Source organism: Rhinoderma darwinii, chromosome 5 (assembly GCF_050947455.1).
Source record: "Rhinoderma darwinii isolate aRhiDar2 chromosome 5, aRhiDar2.hap1, whole genome shotgun sequence".
Lineage (NCBI taxonomy): Eukaryota > Metazoa > Chordata > Amphibia > Anura > Rhinodermatidae > Rhinoderma > Rhinoderma darwinii.
The window spans coordinates 154,532,440-154,552,928 of NC_134691.1; the positions used below are offsets into that span (position 1 = coordinate 154,532,440).

The window sequence follows — 20,489 nt, forward strand, 5'->3', positions numbered from 1 at the left end:
TGCAGATTTTCTGTCCGCAATTCCGGACGGAGAATACGCAGCAATTCCGCTACGATTGGACAAGCCCTTAATGTTTTGCTAATTACAATTACGCTTTATTTTTGTAGTCCTTTATTAAACAGAATAGAAGCTATGCAGGAAATGGGAGTATTCAAAGCTTTCCTACAAAGTTGACAGTGTGCATGTTGACATTGGCCCGACATCTTGATAAGGTTACAGCCAAGTCTTGTTTTGTTGCCTTTGTGAAAACAGAAATTAAAAGCAGCTTTTATCATAAAAAAGTAAGAGTTTGTTTTAGTATCACTGCATCTTAGCTCACACTTGAAGCTGGCCATGTACAGCAAGATGCTTACAGTCACCTATGGACCTCACAACTTTGCCCAAAGGGGAAGGATCTCATGACTGCAAACAGATTATCTGTTCAATATACTACTTGTCATCAGAAACAATCAATAGGGTGTACTACATCTTCAATACTCCGAATGATCTAAATTAACAATAAGGGGATATGTAGAGTTCTAAGGCCTCATGCACACGACCTTAGCGTGTGCATTGTCCGTGAATACAGCACAGACAGGCCGCAGAGTATCATCCGCGGGCCGTCCGCAATCATGGACTGTGCACACACAAGAAGTGCATCGACTTCCTGGCTCCGGGCAACGCACGGACCGTGGAAACCACGGTCGTGTCCATTGGCCCATAGGATAGAAAGTTTTCTATACTATCTACTGTTGTGTGCATGAGGCCAAACAAGAAAAATGTGAGGAATCAATGAATATTTGTATTGAGTAGTCTAGTTTAGTTATTAACTTTGAATAATGGATGGAGGTGGTTTGCTTAGAAACATGAAATAAAGCGGATCAAAACTAAACTAGGTTAAACATGGGCAGCGTGGCTCAATGGTTGGTACTGCAGCCTTACAGCACAAGGGTTGGAGAAAGATCTGTATGCCCCATGCTTGCGTGTTTCCTCCGACACTCCAAAAACACACTGATAGGTAAAACAGTGTGTGTTTATGTACGCAAAATATGGAAGTTACATTGTGGGACAGGGACTGATGTGGGCGACTACATGTAAATAATGGAATTAAAGTGGTGACAGTTGTTGCCGTCTGAATTGTTAGTTTCGCTCGACATTACCATACTTAGAAGAAAAATGTAATTACTACTAGTACCCGGACTAGCACTAGGGGTGAGTCACCCATTACCATTTATTGATACTAGAACATAATAAAAAGTGGTCAGTGAGCAAAGGTCAGATCATATTCTGCAACAAGGAAGCAAGAATTACCATGTAGAGGTTTAGATACAAGTTGTGTGTGCAAGGATCATTACATGTACTGTAGATGTAATGATCCTTGCACACATAATTTGTATCTACATTTCCGAGACTAAATATTTCCCATAGTAACCACCGGACACAAGTAGCTGCAGAAAAGCAATAAAGGAACAGACAATGGCAGAGTGGCAAGATTTACTGTGCTGGGGTTTTGTCCTCAGACCTTTATCAAGGGTGGATAAGACGGGGAGTCAGCCTGGAATGTGAGGACACACAAACAGCAACAGTTAACCCATAGAGTGCAAGGCAATGTTTAAAACACATGGGGTGGCCAAAATCAACAGACAAATTGCATTGCACAGCAGACAGCAGGCTTACTGGTGAATTCCCAAAAATTCTGTATAGAAATGCATGGGAGAGAAATGTAACACACCCACATTGTAATCTCCTTACCTTACCCCTCCCTGCCCCCGAGCAAGTTTGAAAATTCCAAAAGTTGTTCTTGTTTAGTTTACACCAGTTAATTTTTCAATGTTAAGAGTATAAGTGACTGCCTAATCTATTATCACTTGTTTATACATCATAATACAAGACCAATGTATATAGTAATGCCATCAGAGAGTGTCATAGGAATTAAAAGCTTCCAATTCTACCACTGATAAGTGTACAGTGTTAAAAGTATATATGTGCTCACACATGTTAATACAAAGTCTTCAACAATTAGGAAACAGCAGATATCAGGGGCTTCGTTTTATATTTACATCCTGTGCGTTCCAGGGCAAAATCTCCAACCACTGAACTCAAATGTGGAGAAAATATGGGTGAAATGATTAAAAACTGGTGTAAAGGAAAAGTGGAGTAGTTGCCCATGGCAACCAATCAGGTTTCTGCTTTCATTTTCCAAAGAGCCTTTTGCAAAATGAAAGGTGGAATCTGAGTGGTTGCTAGGGGCAGCAAGTCTGATAAATTTCCTCTCATATATGTAATCAAATACGGAGTAAATTGCTGAAGGACATATTTCCAAGTGGGGCGTTTCACGCTTCGATATTGTGTACTATTCTGCATTTCTACTATGTTGCTGCAAAAAGTTCTGAGCCCAAAAACATGAATATTTACACATAAAGATGTTGCAACAACATTTCCAACATCCTTCAGCACAGAGAAAATATACAGATACACAGCTCGATAATCCGATAAAAATATTAGGATTTTAACTTATGATTGATCTTCAACTGATTTCTGGACAAATTAAATTAACATTAAGAAAATATGAATAAAATGGCAGTACAGGATCTAAATCAATGTAACTTGAGTCCTGCCAAGCATTGCCACTCCTCTGCCCTCAGAAAAATGCCATTTTGGCTTTCAGTTGAAGGCCTGAGTAATGCGATACAGGCCGGTTGCTAGGGATGAGTTGCCTGACAACCTTGTGACTAAAACTGTAAGGGAAGGTTTCCATTGTAACCAGCGTCTTGCCAGCAGTCATGCCATGCTACTCCCCATTCCTGCATTATTATTTCGTTTTATAAAAAAGGATTTAGGTGGATAGCCTCCTTAAAGGGGTTTTCCAGTGTTTGTAGAAATCAAATAACTTGAACTGAGTTTGTAATATATAAAAGTGATGCAAGAATCCTCAAGAGAAGATCAAGGCCATGGCTACCGGGACAGCGTCATTCGCTCATATCCTGCTGATGAAATCTATAAACAGGTTGTATAGATTTATATCTCTACCATGGACGTGCTGGATGTACGGTTTCAGTAAGGGTATGTTCACACGTAGAGTAAACACTGCAGAATTTCTGACCAGATTTTCTGTGTGAAAAATTCTGCATCTTTTTCGCAAGGGAAATGGACATGCTGCAGACTGAGATTCTGTACCACAGGTGAAATTCCACACGTCTTTTCTGCTGATTTTTTATTCGGCGTATGGATGAGATTTCTTCAAAATATCATCCACTCTGCTGCAATACGCTGCGTAATTTTTGCGCAGAAATTCTGCAGTGTTTACGCTACAAGTGAACATACCCTAAGAAATTTCTGCGACTGATAATCCGTTCTATTCATCTGAATAGGGTTGTTTCCGAAGTACAAAATCTGTAATAAAATCTGCTGCGTGTGCAGGGGGCCTAAAAGCGGTAACCGAGATCCGGGGAACAATGTGTTGCAGCAGAGCCATAGATTATAAACATTTTGTGCTCGATTCAAGTAACTTTAAGCCGACAATTAAACATTTGTATATTTATAAATTTAATATACAATGTTTTAAAGGATGTCCTGACTACTATCGTAAAAAGAAAGCTGCAGTCGTGGCAGTAAATCATAAGCATTGTTTTCACGTTTCCTCCATAGGTGGGTGTGTTCATTAGATCTTGTGGGAAAATGAAAGATATAAAGCGACCTGCCAATCCTCCTCCATACACGCTATCTTCCCTGAGAGAAAGCCTAGAGCAGAAACAGAAAAAATTCCTCAGTCTGCTCAGAAACTTCTCCTAGTGATCTCATCCCAGGGCTTGACCTGCGTCTTCCACATAAGGGGGGGAGGGGTAGAACACCCTGGCAGTTTGTGTACACTTTGCAATGATGCTGTCTAGGCATCTCTCACCTCATGGCAGAGTGGTACCAAGACAAAACATAAAAGCAAGTAAGCAAACATTAACATAGTGTAGTTTAATATCATTAACAGTTGATCCAACGCTTGAAACATAGTAAATAATTCACAGCAGGTAAAGGTTAGTGACGCAGTGTATGGTGGTGACCTCAGCTATAGCTACTAAATAGAAACCCAACTGTGTGTATGATTTTCCAGAATAGTTAATGGTGCACTAAAGGCCCATTTATACCAACCGATAATTGGCCGGCGCAGCGAGCGCCGATCAACGAGATATTGTTGATCGGCGCTCGTTTGCTCCTGCCACACGGAGCTATACATGGGAACGAGCGGTTGTTACTCCGATCGCTCGTCCCCACACATTATTATCATGTCGGCCGGCAGCTTCTCCTTGTTTACACAGGGAGATGTGCTGCCGACAACGATAATATATTTTTAATTTTTGCTCGTTCATCTGCTGATCGCTGCCCTGGTTACACCGGGCAATTATCGGCAACAAGCGTTCTATGAACGCTTGTCTGCCCGATAATCGCCCAGTGTAAAACCCCCTTTAAAGCAACTGACAAAAGCTGCGACTGACAGCAACAGTCATTAGACAGTCGCCCAATCCTGCATAGGATTTGCTGAAAATTGACAAGATCGTATGACATTGTTGACTCCTATGCAGAATAATGGTTACATACTGTATGTAAAAAATAAACTTAAACATCTACATTAGAAAACATTATGTTGCTTGTAAAATCTTTTCTCAACACTAGTTTACTCATCAGATTACTAGGTGTGTAATATAAAATAAGTATAACGTGTGACAATGAGAAAAAGCTTTGCAAGCAAAGACTTCAAGGACTCTTATTATTGGTACTATACTATTATCACCTATATATAGCTAGCACTATAAAACATGCAACTTTCCACTACTATATAGTGACAAGAGATATATTTAGAAGAATAATCGCTATAGGAAATAACCCCCAGTATATACATAGGAAATTATATTGTAAAGACTATGTAGGTTTCTGATAAGTACAATTTTGACAAATTTTTGTGCCAGCTGTCAGATAATTTACCGACAGTAGGCAACTTCGACGTCCACTAAAGTGCACCTTAGAATATTTATACGTTTCTCACCCGTAGCCATCTCCGGTGTGTTCACTGTAAGACTGCTGGACGTAGTAAGTCTTCTGCGGCATAATTCCTCCACCGCCTCCTCCAACCAGTTTGTGGTGGCTGTTCATCTCATACCTGCCAGTTAGATCCGGGCCAGACTCTGCTCTGGTGAGCCTGCCTAGGGTATTGATCCGGGTATGGGACCCTCCGTTAGTACTCATTTTGTTGTCAGATCTATAGCCGACAAAGCATTCGCCTTGAAAAGTAATCTATGTCTTCAGGTGTGGCGTGCTTGAGGACAGGTAAAGCTAGCCCAATCCCGGGCCACAAATCCCAGACGTGACAAGACGTTTAGCAAAGGAAAGTCAATAGCAAAGTCGAAATAAATGTATTATATGTGCAAGGTATCAGGAACCAAGCAGTACAGGCACAGAGCTCTCTCCTGTTTGCTCTACAGCTCTGTGCCTCTGTAGTCAGAGAGAGTGTGAACCAAAAGCCAGGAGGAGGCGGTGGCAGGTCTTACCCAGCCCTCTCCTGTGACAACGCCTGGGCACACCTTTGTTTCTGTGTGTGTGTGTGTGTGTCTATGTTTTTTTACAAAAGTATTGTGATTTCTGACAACACCCTAAATATCTGCTGCCCCAGCCCTGCATCCAGCTCTATTCACATGAGCATGGCAAGTATATATCAGTACAACACAATTAAACATATATGTGCTAAGATTTTATGTATTAAAACCCAACGGATTGTAGATGACTTTTGACAGATATAGGGAGTTGTGTACAAAGCTCCTAACACTGCTGTCATATGAGTGTATTTTTCATCAGTATTTCATCTATTTTCAGCCTACTATATAGCGATTGTTCATCTACTTTCATCAGTTTTGCAGATAGAAAACACCCATTAAAGTGATTAACATACGGATGCATCCGTATGTGATACGTATTTGATCTGTATTGCATTAGTTTTTCATCCGTCTCGTGTAGTTCAATTTCCTGCCTAGAAGACAGCCTATCAGTATTACTGATCTGTAAGGCTGGATTCACACGCAGCAGATTTTGTTGCAGAAATATCTGCAAATGAAAATCCGTTCCATTCATCAGAATGGAACTTGCAGAAATCCATACACCTGCTGCAGAAACAACCCCTTTCAGATGAATCAAACTGATATTCATTTGCAGAAATTTCTGCAACAAAATCTGCCGTGTGTGAATCCAAGGCCTTGTTCACACAGTGCAGATCTGCTGCAGATTTTGCATGTATTTTTTAAGCCACAACCACCAACGGACAAAATACATAAAGGAAGGCCTTATAGATCTGCTCTCCTGGATCCAATTCTGGTTTCAGCTAAAAAAAAAAAGTCAGGCAAAATCTGCACTGTGTAAACAAGGTCTAATACTGATGCAATGTTGATGAAATACGGATGTAAAATCCTCTGTAATACGCCTGTATTACGGATGTTTATCAATATACTTGTGTGAAACATGCCTAAAATGTGACATTTGAACTGTGCTTTTTATACACAACCTCCATACTACTTTAAACACGCTGCAAAAAGTCAACTGCACTAGCAGGTATTATAGGTAGTTGAAATGAACTTCTTGTATAGTAGAGCTGATGCCATCAAATTCTAACCTTCCATTCAATTACTTATTTCTTCCAAGTTCATTGATTTTAATAAGATATATGGCAAAAAAGCCATTGCTGCACATCTACATAAGAGGAAGATGATGGGAGTTCTAGTTCTAATGCTGAAAGACAATCCTTGTCAGTGATTATTTGAAAACTAAGCTTCAAATTTAGCAGGACAAATTTGGATGTGCTTCCATTGCGTCTCACTATAGAATCAAAGACGTGCGCTTGCAGTGAACCATGCAAATTCCATTCAGTGCTCGCAGCCGTGCCCCTCCCTGCGCTGAACATAATGGCTATTTGCAAGGAAGTGAATTTATGACTGGGAAAAAAACAAAAACCCACAGAACCCAAAAGTCCCTTCACTAAGCTGTGGTCAGCCCAGAAAATCAAGCAGGTCACTAGATCACCTCCAACTGTTACCCCACTTTACTGCGTGACCCCACCTCAGAGTAAAACGTTATACATTGTGAGAAACAAATTGTATTGCCTTGTCCTACCTTGTTTTAAGCATTATCAATGTCCAAGACAAAAGTCGTCAAGTGCTTCTCCCTCGTTACTGCCACTCAGCATATATCACAAAGCTTCCGCATTGTATGTCTTTAAATACCTGCCTTCGCATTTCTACTGTTTATCTGGTATCTTAAAAATGTATGGTTCAGGTCTGGCCAGTCATATACAAGTCTTAAAAGTTTAAACCTTTGTTATACACTCACTACAATTGGAAGCTCTGCACACAAAAAAATGGTTTAAATTTGAAACACAAGAAAAAAATTCTTCCCGCAGATTATTTTTATGGAGAGAGTATATGTCTGCAAATTCTTACAAATTTTATACTCATAGTTGTTATTGTTAAAATTGGTTGGCCGATGATATCATAGGGTTAAGCACAAGATTTGTGAGAGATAGGGGTAAAACTGGAGCGAATGGCGGTGACATATTCAATGTAAATATATAAGTAGTCAATGCAGCAAACTGCAAAGGTGGGTGACGATATACCCTCTTACTGCCTCGCCTCTAACCTGTATTCCCAGATTTAGGAGGGGCTTGGCTTGAAACTTTTTAATTGTCCAACTAGCCTGAATATCTTCCTTGCAGACTTAAGATGGCCATACAGATAAATGTTGTGCCAAACCTGCCAATTTCGGAGGGATCGACCAACTATCTAGTGTTTATGGTGGTCTCCGGACACTTTCTTGATGGCAGATGTCAGGGCAGAAAAAGAACAGGCATGTTGGATATCAACATGCCTGATACTTAGTTGCCATGGGAGATATACCTCACTCCCTATTGAAAAAACATGAATGGTCGGCTGAGCGTGGGTGCATGTTTATGGTGGTTTCAGGAGGAATATTTGTGAGCTGTGTCTGCTACCTCAAGTGTACGGCCATCGTAATAAGGTCTTATTTACACAAACGTGTTAAACGTCCGTGGGACAGCCGTTGAAACAGCGGTATTCCCACGGACCTATGTAATTCAATGTGGACGTTCACACAGCCGTTGTTTCAACGGACCGTGTGAAGGGTCCGTGTGAAAATAGGACATGTCCGTTCTTTTCACACATCACGCATCCCTCCATAGACTCTCAACTATGGGGGATGCGCGACATCGCGTCCCGCAGCGCTGAGCACGGATGCACCTCGGACGTGAAAAACTGCAGTTCATGTAAATAAGGCCTTAGTGTGAGGAGTCCATCAATTAATTCATGTAAACCATGTGTAGACGCTATAAACATGTGGAATAGTAGTGCAGGGTGCATTATATTCCCCACCACAGAGCACACCTGTTGAGGAATACGGCGTACACTACAGAACAATGACAGGTTTTTCCTGCCGTTGTTCACTCTCACTTTTCTTTTCAATAAGGGCCTGTTCAGATCAGCATTGACTTTCCGTTGAGGGGTTCCGTCGGGGGATGATCTTAATGGTGATGGAAACGTTGCTAATGGTTTCCGTTTGTCACCGTTGTGACAGGGTTCCGTTGTTTTGACGGAATCAATAGCGCAGTTGACTTTCCGTTAAGGGTTTAACACTATGGAAAGCTCTGCTGGAACCCCTCAACGGAAAACTAACGCTGATGTGAACACAGCCTTAAATGGTTTTCTGTTTGAAAGTTTTGAGTCAAGGATAACTTTCACCTCAAATTTTGTTTGAAGAATCATTACTGATCCTGTAAACCTGTTGAAGACTTAAGCCCCCAAAACAGATATGTGGAAACTTTATGGAGTTCAGATAGAGGGCAACAATTTCAAATGATGTGTAATGACTGACATTGCCCACTACAGAGTTGAAGGACCTAGACAGGGCACATACATAACAATGCTTCTCCACTGCACAATATAAGGGCATGGTGATATCACAGTCGGTCGGTGGTTTTCCATGGGTCTGTAGGAAATCCTACTTCATTATCTTAACTTAATATGTTATCACAAAACTTTTCGTCTGAGCTTTCCATTGGAACGGACGCCTGACAGACACAAATGGAAACCATAGGTTTCCGTTTCCATCAACATTGATTTCAATGGTGACGGATCCGGTGCCAATGGTTTTCCGTTTGTCTCCGCTGTGTAAGGGTTCCATCGTTTTGACGCAATCAATACTATAATAGACTACGCTATGCATTCCGTCAAAACGACAGAACCCTTGCGGAATTGAGACAAACACATACCTTTGGGACCGGATCCATCACCATTGAAATCAATGGTGATGAAAACAGAAATCTATGGTTTCCGTTTGTGTCAGTCAGGGCTTTATTCTGATGAAAACCTCAGATGGAACGTCAGAATAGAGCCTGAACGGATATGTGGATGAAGCTTTAGGCCTCATGCACACGACCGTAGTGCTGTGCACGGCCATGATTTTTGGCTCGGACTGCCGCAGTGTGTCATCCGCAGGCCACCCGCCAATCGCGGGTCGTGCACATGGCCGCGTGCATTCATTTATATGAGCCTAGACTGCAAAACACAGCCATAATAAGACATGTCCTATCTTTTTGCAGTCCAGGCTCCTGGGCAATGCACGGACCGTGGAAACCACGGTGATGTGCATGGGCCCATAGTAATGAATGGGACCGCAATTCAACCGCAGATTTGCGGGTGAATTGTGGCCGCAAAAACACGTTCGTGTTCATGGGGCCTAATATGTATGACTGGTTGTGCATGCTATTTCCATAGGGGAAGAATATATGAGGCGGCCAGACATGTCAGACACTGCTTACCACCAGAGGATCATATGGGCTAAAATCTGACCTGCCTGTCCCATGTTTGCACAAATCAGGGCTCTAGAATATGTTGCTACAGCACAAGCCAATAATGCTAACCCCAGAGGTTTTCCAGTAAATTATATATATATTTTGTGAACAGAAGGACTTGGTAAGGAAAAGCAGAGGTATGGTGAGGTACAAGCCACATCAGAATTATTATGTAACAATGCAGTTATGGGGGGATGTTTCACTTAGTGGATACTTGCCATTCAGGGGACTCAAAAAGCTAGGTGACAAGTGACATGTGGGAGATGTATTGGTTGTCAGCAAGCTTTTTATAATAACTTCACATAAGACGGCATGGACTTGAGAAAATATAATCATGTAAAGTATGTATGTATTTATTTATTTTTCATATTTTAGAGGAAAGTGTTCTTTAAATACATAACCCAAACTTTCTCTGACAGCACAGAAGTGTCAGAAGTTAACAACATGTGTAAAAAGACAGACAATGTATACAATACACAAACCGGAACCCCTTCTATATTAACATTAAATTTAAATATATAAACTTATTATTTAAAATTGTGTAGCAAAATGTGGATATGATGCCTCATAATGTATATGATAGCTGTAATAGTGTTTACTACTACTGTGGCAAAAGCACTGGCCTAGATCTACAAGAAACCAGTTTTTCTACCATATCTACCACCTCCCCATAAGACTTGCTATTAATGCTGAGACAGTGACAACAGGACTTAAGAAAGAATGTAAAAATAGTTTTTAAAGTGTTATTCCCATCACAGAAATTGATGGCATATTGCAAGGATCCTACATTGTAGGGAACAACAGCACAGCTCCATTCAAGTGAATAGGAAGGTGCTGCAGGGGGACATGGCTTTAAAGAAGCGCTAAAGGATTGATGGAGTTCACGGCAGTCAAACCCCCTCTGATCAGAAAGTGATGATGGGAATAACCCTTTAAGGGTATGTGCACACACAAAATAAAAAACGTCTCAAAATACGGAGCTGTTTTCAAGGGAAAACAGCTCCTGATTTTCAGACTTTTTTAATCAAAGTCGCGTTTTTCACAGTGTTTTTTATGGCCGGTTTTGGAGCTGTTTTGCAATAGAGTCAATGAAAAACGGCTCCAAAAACGAATCAAGAAATGACATGCACTTCTTTTTCGCGGCCGTTTTTTTACGCGGCCGTTTTTCAAAATGGGCGCGTAAAAAATGGCCCGTCGGAACAGAATGCTGTTTTCCCTTTGAAATCAATGGGCAGTTGTTTGGAGGTGTTCTGCTTCCGATTTTTCGGCCAGAAAAACGGCCGAAAATAAGCAGTGTGAACATACCCTAAGGGTATGTTCACACGGCGGGGGTCCGTAACGGCTGAAATTACGGGGATGTTTCAGCCTGAAAACATCCCCGTAATTTCAGCCGTACCGGCATGTGCAGGCGCTTGAACGCCGCGTCAATTACGGCCGTAATTAGCGCTGCTATTCATTGGAGTCAATGAATAGCGGCTCCAATTACGGCCAAAGAAGTGACAGGTCACTTCTTCTACGCGGGCGTCTATTTACGCGCCGTCATTTGACAGCGGCGCGTAAATATACACCTCGTGTGAACAGACAAACGTCTGCCCATTGCTTTCAATGGGCAGATGTTTGTCAGCGCTATTGAGGCGCTATTTTTGGGCGTAATTCGGGGCAAAAACGCCCGATTTACGTCCGTAAATAGGCCGTGTGAACATACCCTAACTGTTTCTGTCTTCTCCATCCCTGTATTAAAAGTGCTTTGTGCAATATTTATATATATATATATATATATATATATATATATATATATATATATATGTTATATCCTTGATGTTTTGTTAAAAAGTGATATAAAGAATTGGGGGGGGGGGGGCTTTTAATTTACAGAGAGATAATCTCTAAACATTCAATGGGAAACTTCCATGTATATGGAAGCAGGAACAAGATGTGAAGCAAAAATACTCATTGATGGAATGCCAGAGAGAACTTAGGGGGGCAACTCAAAATACGCTTTGTGTTAATCACATTGAGACTACGAGAAAGGTATCACTACCCTATGAGACTGGAGAAATTTGTGCCATATCACTCCAGGATATGTTGGAAAGGTTGTAGGGAAGTAGGAGATTTAGTGCACAATTGGTGGCAGTTTTGGATGGATATTTTTTTTACTTAATCTCGAGAGTGTGTAAGAAAAATTTATTTCCAGTCCCGGAACTGTGTCTGCTGAACCTCATATCCGAGATTATTCTGGTAAACGCTAGATGGATTGCAAAAAAAGGAATAAGCCATTATAACAGATATCTTCTATGGATTAATGAAGCTTTCCTGTTTAAGAGAGAGAGAATATAGTATAAGTTTTGGCAAAGAAAGATAATGTACTCAGGGCGAGTAAACCATTATGGTTAATGAAATTGATAGTGAAGAAATATTTTTTTGTTTAAGGGATATACCTTATGGGTCGCTTCTACACATATCATGTTGATAAATATTTATATATTTATTATTTTATTTATCTTTTTTATATATTAAAATTTTTATACATATTGATTTAAAAATAAATAAATACATTTAAAAAAAGGCCTTTGTGGATAAAAGATAGAAAGCTGCAGCGCTACTTCATATATTAATCTCTTATATGAATGAACACATAATGAGAGGTTACCCTACTATGTGAGTACTGTTGGGTCAAATTACATCTGACTCCGTTCTAATTGTGACAAATGACACCAATACTGGGACTTTTTTCTCTTTAACTGAAGCCTCTAATAGGGAATATACGCAAATGTCGTCTTTATGAGACAACATTCTTTAAACTGTTTTTCCCACAATTAACATTTATCACCTATTCACAGTAAAGGTGTTAAATGTATGATCGCTGGGGGAACCGTCTCCGTCGACCCCATAGACATTAAATGGAGCGGCAGTGCAAATGTGTGACCACCGCTCTATTCAAAACTCTCTTTACTGCGAACGTGCCGTGAGAAGAAATTTTGGTTGGGACCCCTGTTCTACAGATCGGTTGGGTCCCAGGGGTGGGGCCCCAGCAATTATACATTTATCACCTATCCTGTGGAGGTTATAAATTGTGGGAATACCCCTTTAAGGCTGCAATGTGAGCATTAGGGCTCCTGCACACAATGCAGTGTGGGTGGACCCTGTACTGGCAAACTAAGTACCTATGGGTTCCTATTATGATGCCTCAGTGAAGCATTGTATTCTCCACTAGAAGCAATTCGAAGAAAAAGCATCTCTGCAATACAGAATGTAATGAAGCTTGCCACAATATTTTAATTATGGATTCACACAGTACAGTATGGGCCCATAGCAGGCTATATTAGAGATCTATACCATATGGATACATTATACGGCTGTGTGCATGAGGCTCCTACGTTGTATAAACTGTATACATTAATTTGCAGTATTGAAAAGTGTGGCAGGCTGCACTTTTTGATACTGTAAAAAAATAGCATCCACATGTTTATCTGTTACATATATGTCAAAAGTACACACTGGCCAATATAAACCTATAGGTAGGTCACAGTATATGTTTGGATCCTTTTCTGTCAAAGCCTATAAATGTGTGTGAACTTAGCCTAAGATAGCTGTTGACGAAGCAGATGCGAAACGCGCGTTGGGGCATCGCAGCAGATAGCATTCATAGGTAATGAATGGAAAGGGTATGGGTTTACATTTGATATTTATCAGTTTGTTACTTTAGTAGTGTGTTCATTTAAGAAAAAAAAAATAATAGAAAAAACGATGTGGGCCCCCTCCCCATTTTTCATAACCAGCCAGATACAACACAGCAGCAGCAGCAGCAGCAGTCTAGCATTAGCAGGGTGGGAAGGTCCACTGTTTTTGGCCCTTCTTAGCCTAATAATACCAGCCTGTGGCCGCACCTGTGCCCGACCATCACTACAGATGGTCGGGTACTGGATCGTACCCTGCTCTTCCCGGCACCCCTGGTGGCGGTGGGTACCGGGGGAATAATGGTGGTTCATTTTAGCCTTTTCACCGGCTAACATTAAACCCTGCTTTAGTAATGGACGCTGTCAATTAGACAGCGGCCATTACTAAGGCGTTAGTAATAAAGTTTAAAAAAATACAAGAACATAGAAAAAATATTTTATTGAAATAAAAAAAAGCACACAATCCTCGTTAACCATTTTATTGAGAATAAAAAAAAATGCCGTCGTTGAGGTAGTCCTCGAATCTGAAGTAGTCCAACAACCAATCCTGTAAAAAAAACACAAACACACAAAAAAAGTTAGTAACACATAAAAAAGCAAAACAATTATTATTCTTACCTTTCCTGGGTTCAGCGCTAGAGCCACAATGTCGGCGAACTGGGCCCTATATCTAAGCCTATCATGTGTGATACTGTCTGCTAAGCCACTGTATCTAAGCCTATCATATGTGATGAAGTCTGTTGAGACATTGCATTCAATTTTATCCAGTGTTGTAGCTATTGCGGCTTTAGTCTTATAGATATGCTATCTCAGATATATATGTTAAAATTTTTTTTTTTGGGGGGTGGTGTTAAGCATATGTCTCGGGGCTTGTGCCCCTGATCTTTTAAGACCCTAGCAACGCCCCTGAATATAATCTGCTCATGCCGGCTTGTTCTTTCCGGTTTTGATCCAGCTATTATTATGGTATTTGTATACTTTTTAAGTGAAAAATAAAACGATGTTTCTTTCAGGGGGAAATAGTCATAGTTTTTCTTTATAGGTGATATATATTTGACCGCGATTCTAAATTCCTAGATTACATCTTTTGTGGCACATACTATTTGGTTTAACCCCTTCGCGCACCCAGACAGGCTATTATGTCTGGGTGCAGGGGGTGATGTTCGGAGCGCGCTCCATATGCTGGGGGCATCAGCTGTATTGTTCAGCGGACACCCAGGACTCACAGCTGGGAGCAGCGATCGTGCTGTTCCTGGTTGTTTATCCCCTCAAATGCTGCGGTCAATCGCAGCATCTGAGGCGTAGAAAGGAGGGGGGCGGCTCCCTCCGACAGCTCAGCGCCCCCCCTGCAATGAGATCGGGGGGTGACGACAATTGTCATGGAAGCCCAGGGGCCTAATGAAGGCCCCCAAGGCTTTCTTCACTCTAACGATCGCTGGTTCAAGTCCCCTATGGGGGCTATTAAAGTGTGTGAAAAAAAAGTGAAAAAAAGTTTTTAAAAAGTTCAAAAAAGTTATTTTCCCATTTTTCCCCTAAAGTAATGTAAAAAAATAAAAAAAGTTAATAAAATTGGTATCACTGCATCTGTAAAAGTCTGAACTATTACAATATAGCATTATTTACCACGCATGGTGAACGCCGTAAAAAATAAAAATGTAAACCGCCATAATCGCTGTTTTTGGTCAACTTAGCTCTAAAACAAAATGTAATAAAAAGTGATCAAAAGGTTCTACGTACAAAAAAAAATTGTACCGATAAAAACTACAGCTCGTCCTGCAAAAAAAATAAGCCCTAACACCACTCAATAGGTAAAAAAATAAAAAAAAGTTATGGCTCTCAGCGTGTGGCGACACAAGACATTTTTTTTTTAACAAAACGTTTATCAATAAAAGTAGTAAAATATAAAAATAAACTATCAATTTGGTATCACCGTAATCGTATTGAGCCACAGAATAAAGATAAGTTGCAGTTTTTACCGCACGGTGAAAGCCGTAAAAACGAAACCCAAAAAACAATTGCAGAATCACAGTTTTTTCCAACTTCAGCCTGCAAAGAATTTTTTTTCAGTTTCCCAGTACATTATATGGTACAATAAACGGTACCAATAAAACGACATCTCCTCCCACAAAAAAATAAGCCCTCACACCACTCTATTGACAGAAAAATAAAAGGTTATGGGTCTTGGAATGCGGGGAGTGAAAAACGAAAATTAAAAATAAAAAAATGGCTCAGTCCCGAAGGGGTTAAGATAGCTGTTGACGCTTTCAGATACCTCTTAAAGGGCAAAAAATAAAAATCCATATTCTTATTTGTCCTTTTAAACATTTTGACAGAATTCACTGACAAAAATGTAATGGGGGCAATTTATTAAGGCTGGCGTTTCAGTCTTAATCCAAAGAAAATTGGAGTAAGATGTGCCTAAATTATTAATATAAACGGAAAACTATTAGGCGCATCTCTGACATCCGTGTGCTAGAACTTCATATCTACTCCAGCTATGACCTGGAGTAGTTTAAGCTATCATGTACGATTTTCTGGTCTAAATTATAGTAAATTTATCGGGATGCAGTGGCTTTTCCTCCTCCAAATAAGCCCAACCTACTTTCTTAAAAAGTGGCGAAGGCGGCAAAAAAATAGAAGAGTCGCAAAGTTTTTGCACAAATTGCAACTTTTTTGCGCCAGAAAACTGCCGAAAATGGCTTCATGAATTCCTCCCACAGTTTTTATCCGGCTTTATATCATATAATACATTAGGACAGCTTAAGGTCTCATGCACACGACTGTAGCCGTGTCCACGGACCGTGCACACATTGATTTCAATGAGCCCGGACCGCAAACCTGGTCCGTATAATGACTTGTCCTATCTTTTTGCGGTCCGGGTTTCCAGCCAAGGTGTACTATACAGTGTAGTATACATCGCCAAATGTTCATGCCCCAAATTGTATGAGGGAAAAACCATACAGCAACTGAGGAGACGGATATCCAAACATCTCAGTTCCATTGATCGGAGAGATGACAATACATTGTCCAGACACATGAGATCTGTTCATAATGGAGAAACCAGGACACTTCCATTTTGGAGCATTACCCAAGTCAGATTGGGCCCAAGTGGAGGTAATTTAGACTGTAAATTATTATAAGAGGAAGCACGGTGGATACATCATTTGGGTAGCCTGAATCCCGGTGGTCTCAATGAAGGCTTCACCTTTATGCCTTTCCTGATATATTTCATCCATACCAGTTGTTTTCCTCTCCATCTTGTTAGCTTTTCCTACCATCACTATATATACACACCTAAAAAGATCTAATAATTGCAAGTTTCTATATATATATATATATATATATATATATACATATATATATATATGTATATATATATATATATATATATATATATATATACTGCCGTTCAAAAGTTTAGGGGTCCACTTAGAAATTTCCTTATTTTTGCAAGAAAAGCACAGTTTTTTTCAATGAAGATAACATTAAATTAATCAGAAATACACTCTATACATTGTTAATGTGCTAAATGACTATTCTAGCTGCAAACATCTGGTTTTTAATGCAATATCTACATAGGTGTATAGAGGCCCATTTCCAGCAACCATCACTCCAGTGTTCTAATGGTACATTGTGTTTGCTAACTGTGTTAGAAGGCTAATGGATGATTAGAAAACACTTGAAAACCCTTGTGCAATTATGTTCGCACCGCTGTAAACAGTTTTGCTGTTTAGAGGAGCTATAAAACTGACCTTCCTTTGAGCTAGTATATATTCGTGGTATTGTATATCGTCTACCACCTAGACAATGTTGGTTTATCAAGTATTCTCCGTAAATTATGACAAATAAACAAGATTGATCCGGAGTGTATTAAAAAATAACTTTTACTTAAATTTCTTTAAAACATAAGCGTTTGCGATATGAGCGCATATATTCAAATCATATGTCACAGTCGTGTACAATTATTCTGTTTTTATCAGTATGCATATACAGCAATATTGGAGACAGCAAAAATAGTCCACCTTTTATGGTTTCCTAATACTTGTAGTTCAAATAATTCGTTAGTTTCAGAGGTTCTCTCATAAGCACTAAGATGCTCTGTTAATCATGTAGGATATACAGGAGATATATGAGAATTTTTTCGGGCAGTTGCCCTCCTACCCCTTTGTTTATGGGATGGTGGTATTCCTTTCAGGCGTGTTCTGTAAAATCCTGGATTTAGTTGGACCTCTGAAGTAAGGTAATTCTTCTCCCAATTTCTCTCCCAACGCGTTTCCTCTGACCCATTGATTCATCAGGGGAGATAGGTCATGAATGCTGCTTCGTCCTATTCCTTGGGAAGCTGCATGAAAATTAGATATAGCTGTCTTGAAAAAAATGTAGTTTGCTGTCAGCAAAACATGCTTGCAGTGGCAAGGGAATGGCCTCTCGGTTCGGAGGCAGAGTATCGGCGTCTGGTCCTGACGCCTGCTGTCACGTGACAATGGGTCAGAGGAAACGCGTTGGGAGAGAAATTGGGAGAAGAATTACCTTACTTCAGAGGTCCAACTAAATCCAGGATTTTACAGAACACGCCTGAAAGGAATACCACCATCCCATAAACAAAAGGGGTAGGAGGGCAACTGCCCGAAAAAATTCTCATATATCTCCTGTATATCCTACATGATTAACAGAGCATCTTAGTGCTTATGAGAGAACCTCTGAAACTAACGAATTATTTGAACTACAAGTATTAGGAAACCATAAAAGGTGGACTATTTTTGCTGTCTCCAATATTGCTGTATATGCATACTGATAAAAACAGAATAATTGTACACGACTGTGACATATGATTTGAATATATGCGCTCATATCGCAAACGCTTATGTTTTAAAGAAATTTAAGTAAAAGTTATTTTTTAATACACTCCGGATCAATCTTGTTTACTTCCTTTGAGCTAGTTGAGAATCTGGAGCATTACATTTGTGGGTTCGATTAAACTCTCAAAATGGCTAGAAAAAGAGAGCTTTCATGTGAAACTCGACAATCTATTCTTGTTCTTAGAAATGAAGGCTATTCCATGTGAGAAATTGCCAAGAAACTGAAGATTTCCTACAACGGTGTGTACTACTCGCTTCAGAGGACAGCACAAACAGGCTCTAACCAGAGTAGAAAGAGAAGTGGGAGGCCCCGCTGCACAACTGAGCAACAAGACAAGTACATTAGAGTCTCTAGTTTAAGAAATAGACGCCTCACAGGTCCTCAACTGGCAGCTTCATTAAATAGTACCCGCTAAACGCCAGTGTCAACGTCTACAGTGAAGAGGCGACTCCGGGATGCTGGCCTTCAGGGCAGAGTGACAAAGAAAAAGCCATATCTGAGACTGGCTAATAAAAGGAAAAGATTAATATGGCCAAAAGCACACAGACATTGGACAGAGGAAGATTGGAAAAAAGTGTTATGGACAGACGAATCGAAGTTTGAGGTGTTTGGATCACACAGAAGAACATTTGTGAGACGCAGAACAACTGAAAAGATGCTGGAAGAGTGCCTGACGCCATCTGTCAAGCATGGTGGAGGTAATGTGATGGTCTGGGGTTGCTTTGGTGCTGGTAAAGTGGGAGATTTGTACAAGGTAAAAGGGATTTTGAATAAGGAAGGCTATCACTCCATTTTGCAACGCCATGCCATACCCTGTGGACAGCGCTTGATTGGAGCCAATTTCATCCTACAACTGGACAATGACCCAAAGCACACCTCCAAATGATGCAAGAAATATTTAGGGAAGAAGCAGGCAGCTGGTATTCTATCTGTAATGGAGTGGCCAGCGCAGTCACCAGATCTCAAACCCATAGAGCTGTTGTGGGTGCAGCTTGACCGTATGGTACGCAAAAAGTGCCCATCAAGCCAATCCAACTTGTGGGAGGGGCTTCTGGAAGCATGGGGTGAAATTTCTCCCGATTACCTCAGCAAATTAACAACTAGAATGCCAAAGGTCTGCAATGCTGTAATTGCTGCAAATGGAGCATTCCAAGACGAAAGCAAAGTTTGAAGGAGAAAATTATTATTTGAAATAAAAATCATTATTTCTAACCTTGTCAAAGTCTTGACTATATTTTCTAGTCATTTTGCAACTCATTTGATAAATATAAGTGTGAGTTTTCATGGAAAACACAAAATTGTCTGGGTGACCCCAAACTTTTGAACGGTAGTGTATATATTTTATTTTTTTAGCGTAGTGGGCGTGTACTATACCCCCGCTGATTTATGCATGGCGTCTATCCACAATTAGGTCAGTGTCATTTCTCCTCTTCAGTGCCAAAAGACACTGATAGTTCACGCATGTACAATAGTCCTTTTAGGAACTCCATTGGATTAAGTCCTTTGACGTTGTAAAAAGACACTAAGGCACACGACCGTAAAAAATCTCTGTAATTGCGGAACGTAAAACGGTCCGCAATTGCGGACCAATTCAGTTCTATTGGCCGCGGACACCTTTCCTTATCGGTAGGGATAGGTGTCCGTGTTGTAGAATTGTGCCGGGAATTATGGAGCATATCCTATTTTTCGTATTTTACGGGCCCTGCTTCCATACTTTGTATGGAAGAACAGGACGAATATGTGGGCTACGGCCTGCGGCCATCGGCAGTGACCGCAATCGCGCAATAGTTACGCTAGGAGCTTTATTTGACTATGTCCATTGACACTGCTAAAAAACACTAATAGTCCACGCTTGCGCAATAGTTTCTTTTGGAACTTCATTGACTAAGTTCCTGGGCATGCGCAATAGATCGAGACTGTTACTTACGATCCAGTCTGACTTTAAAATGGTACTGCGCAGGCGCCTGCTCACATTGACTATTGGCTACTCCTTTAGACGCAATGATTGGCTGTCACGCTTGTCTATTTGATTTTTGAATGGGCTTGGTTGTAGTCTAGAGATGGGATTGGCTCTTGCG

The 20,489-nt window shown here is 40.5% G+C and overlaps 1 protein-coding gene across 2 annotated transcripts in view; it reads right to left on the reverse strand.

The window, feature by feature from the left end:
* Positions 1 to 5,470, reverse strand: part of DSP (desmoplakin) — a 56,714-nt gene extending 51,244 nt beyond the window's left edge. For both annotated transcript variants that reach the window (XM_075826664.1, XM_075826662.1), the window contains exon 1: positions 5,015 to 5,470. In XM_075826664.1, coding sequence (XP_075682779.1) covers positions 5,015 to 5,214 — 200 coding nt within the window. In that variant the 5' untranslated portion in view covers positions 5,215 to 5,470. The remainder of the gene's footprint in view (positions 1 to 5,014) is intronic.
* Between the last annotated feature and the right edge of the window lie 15,019 nt (positions 5,471 to 20,489).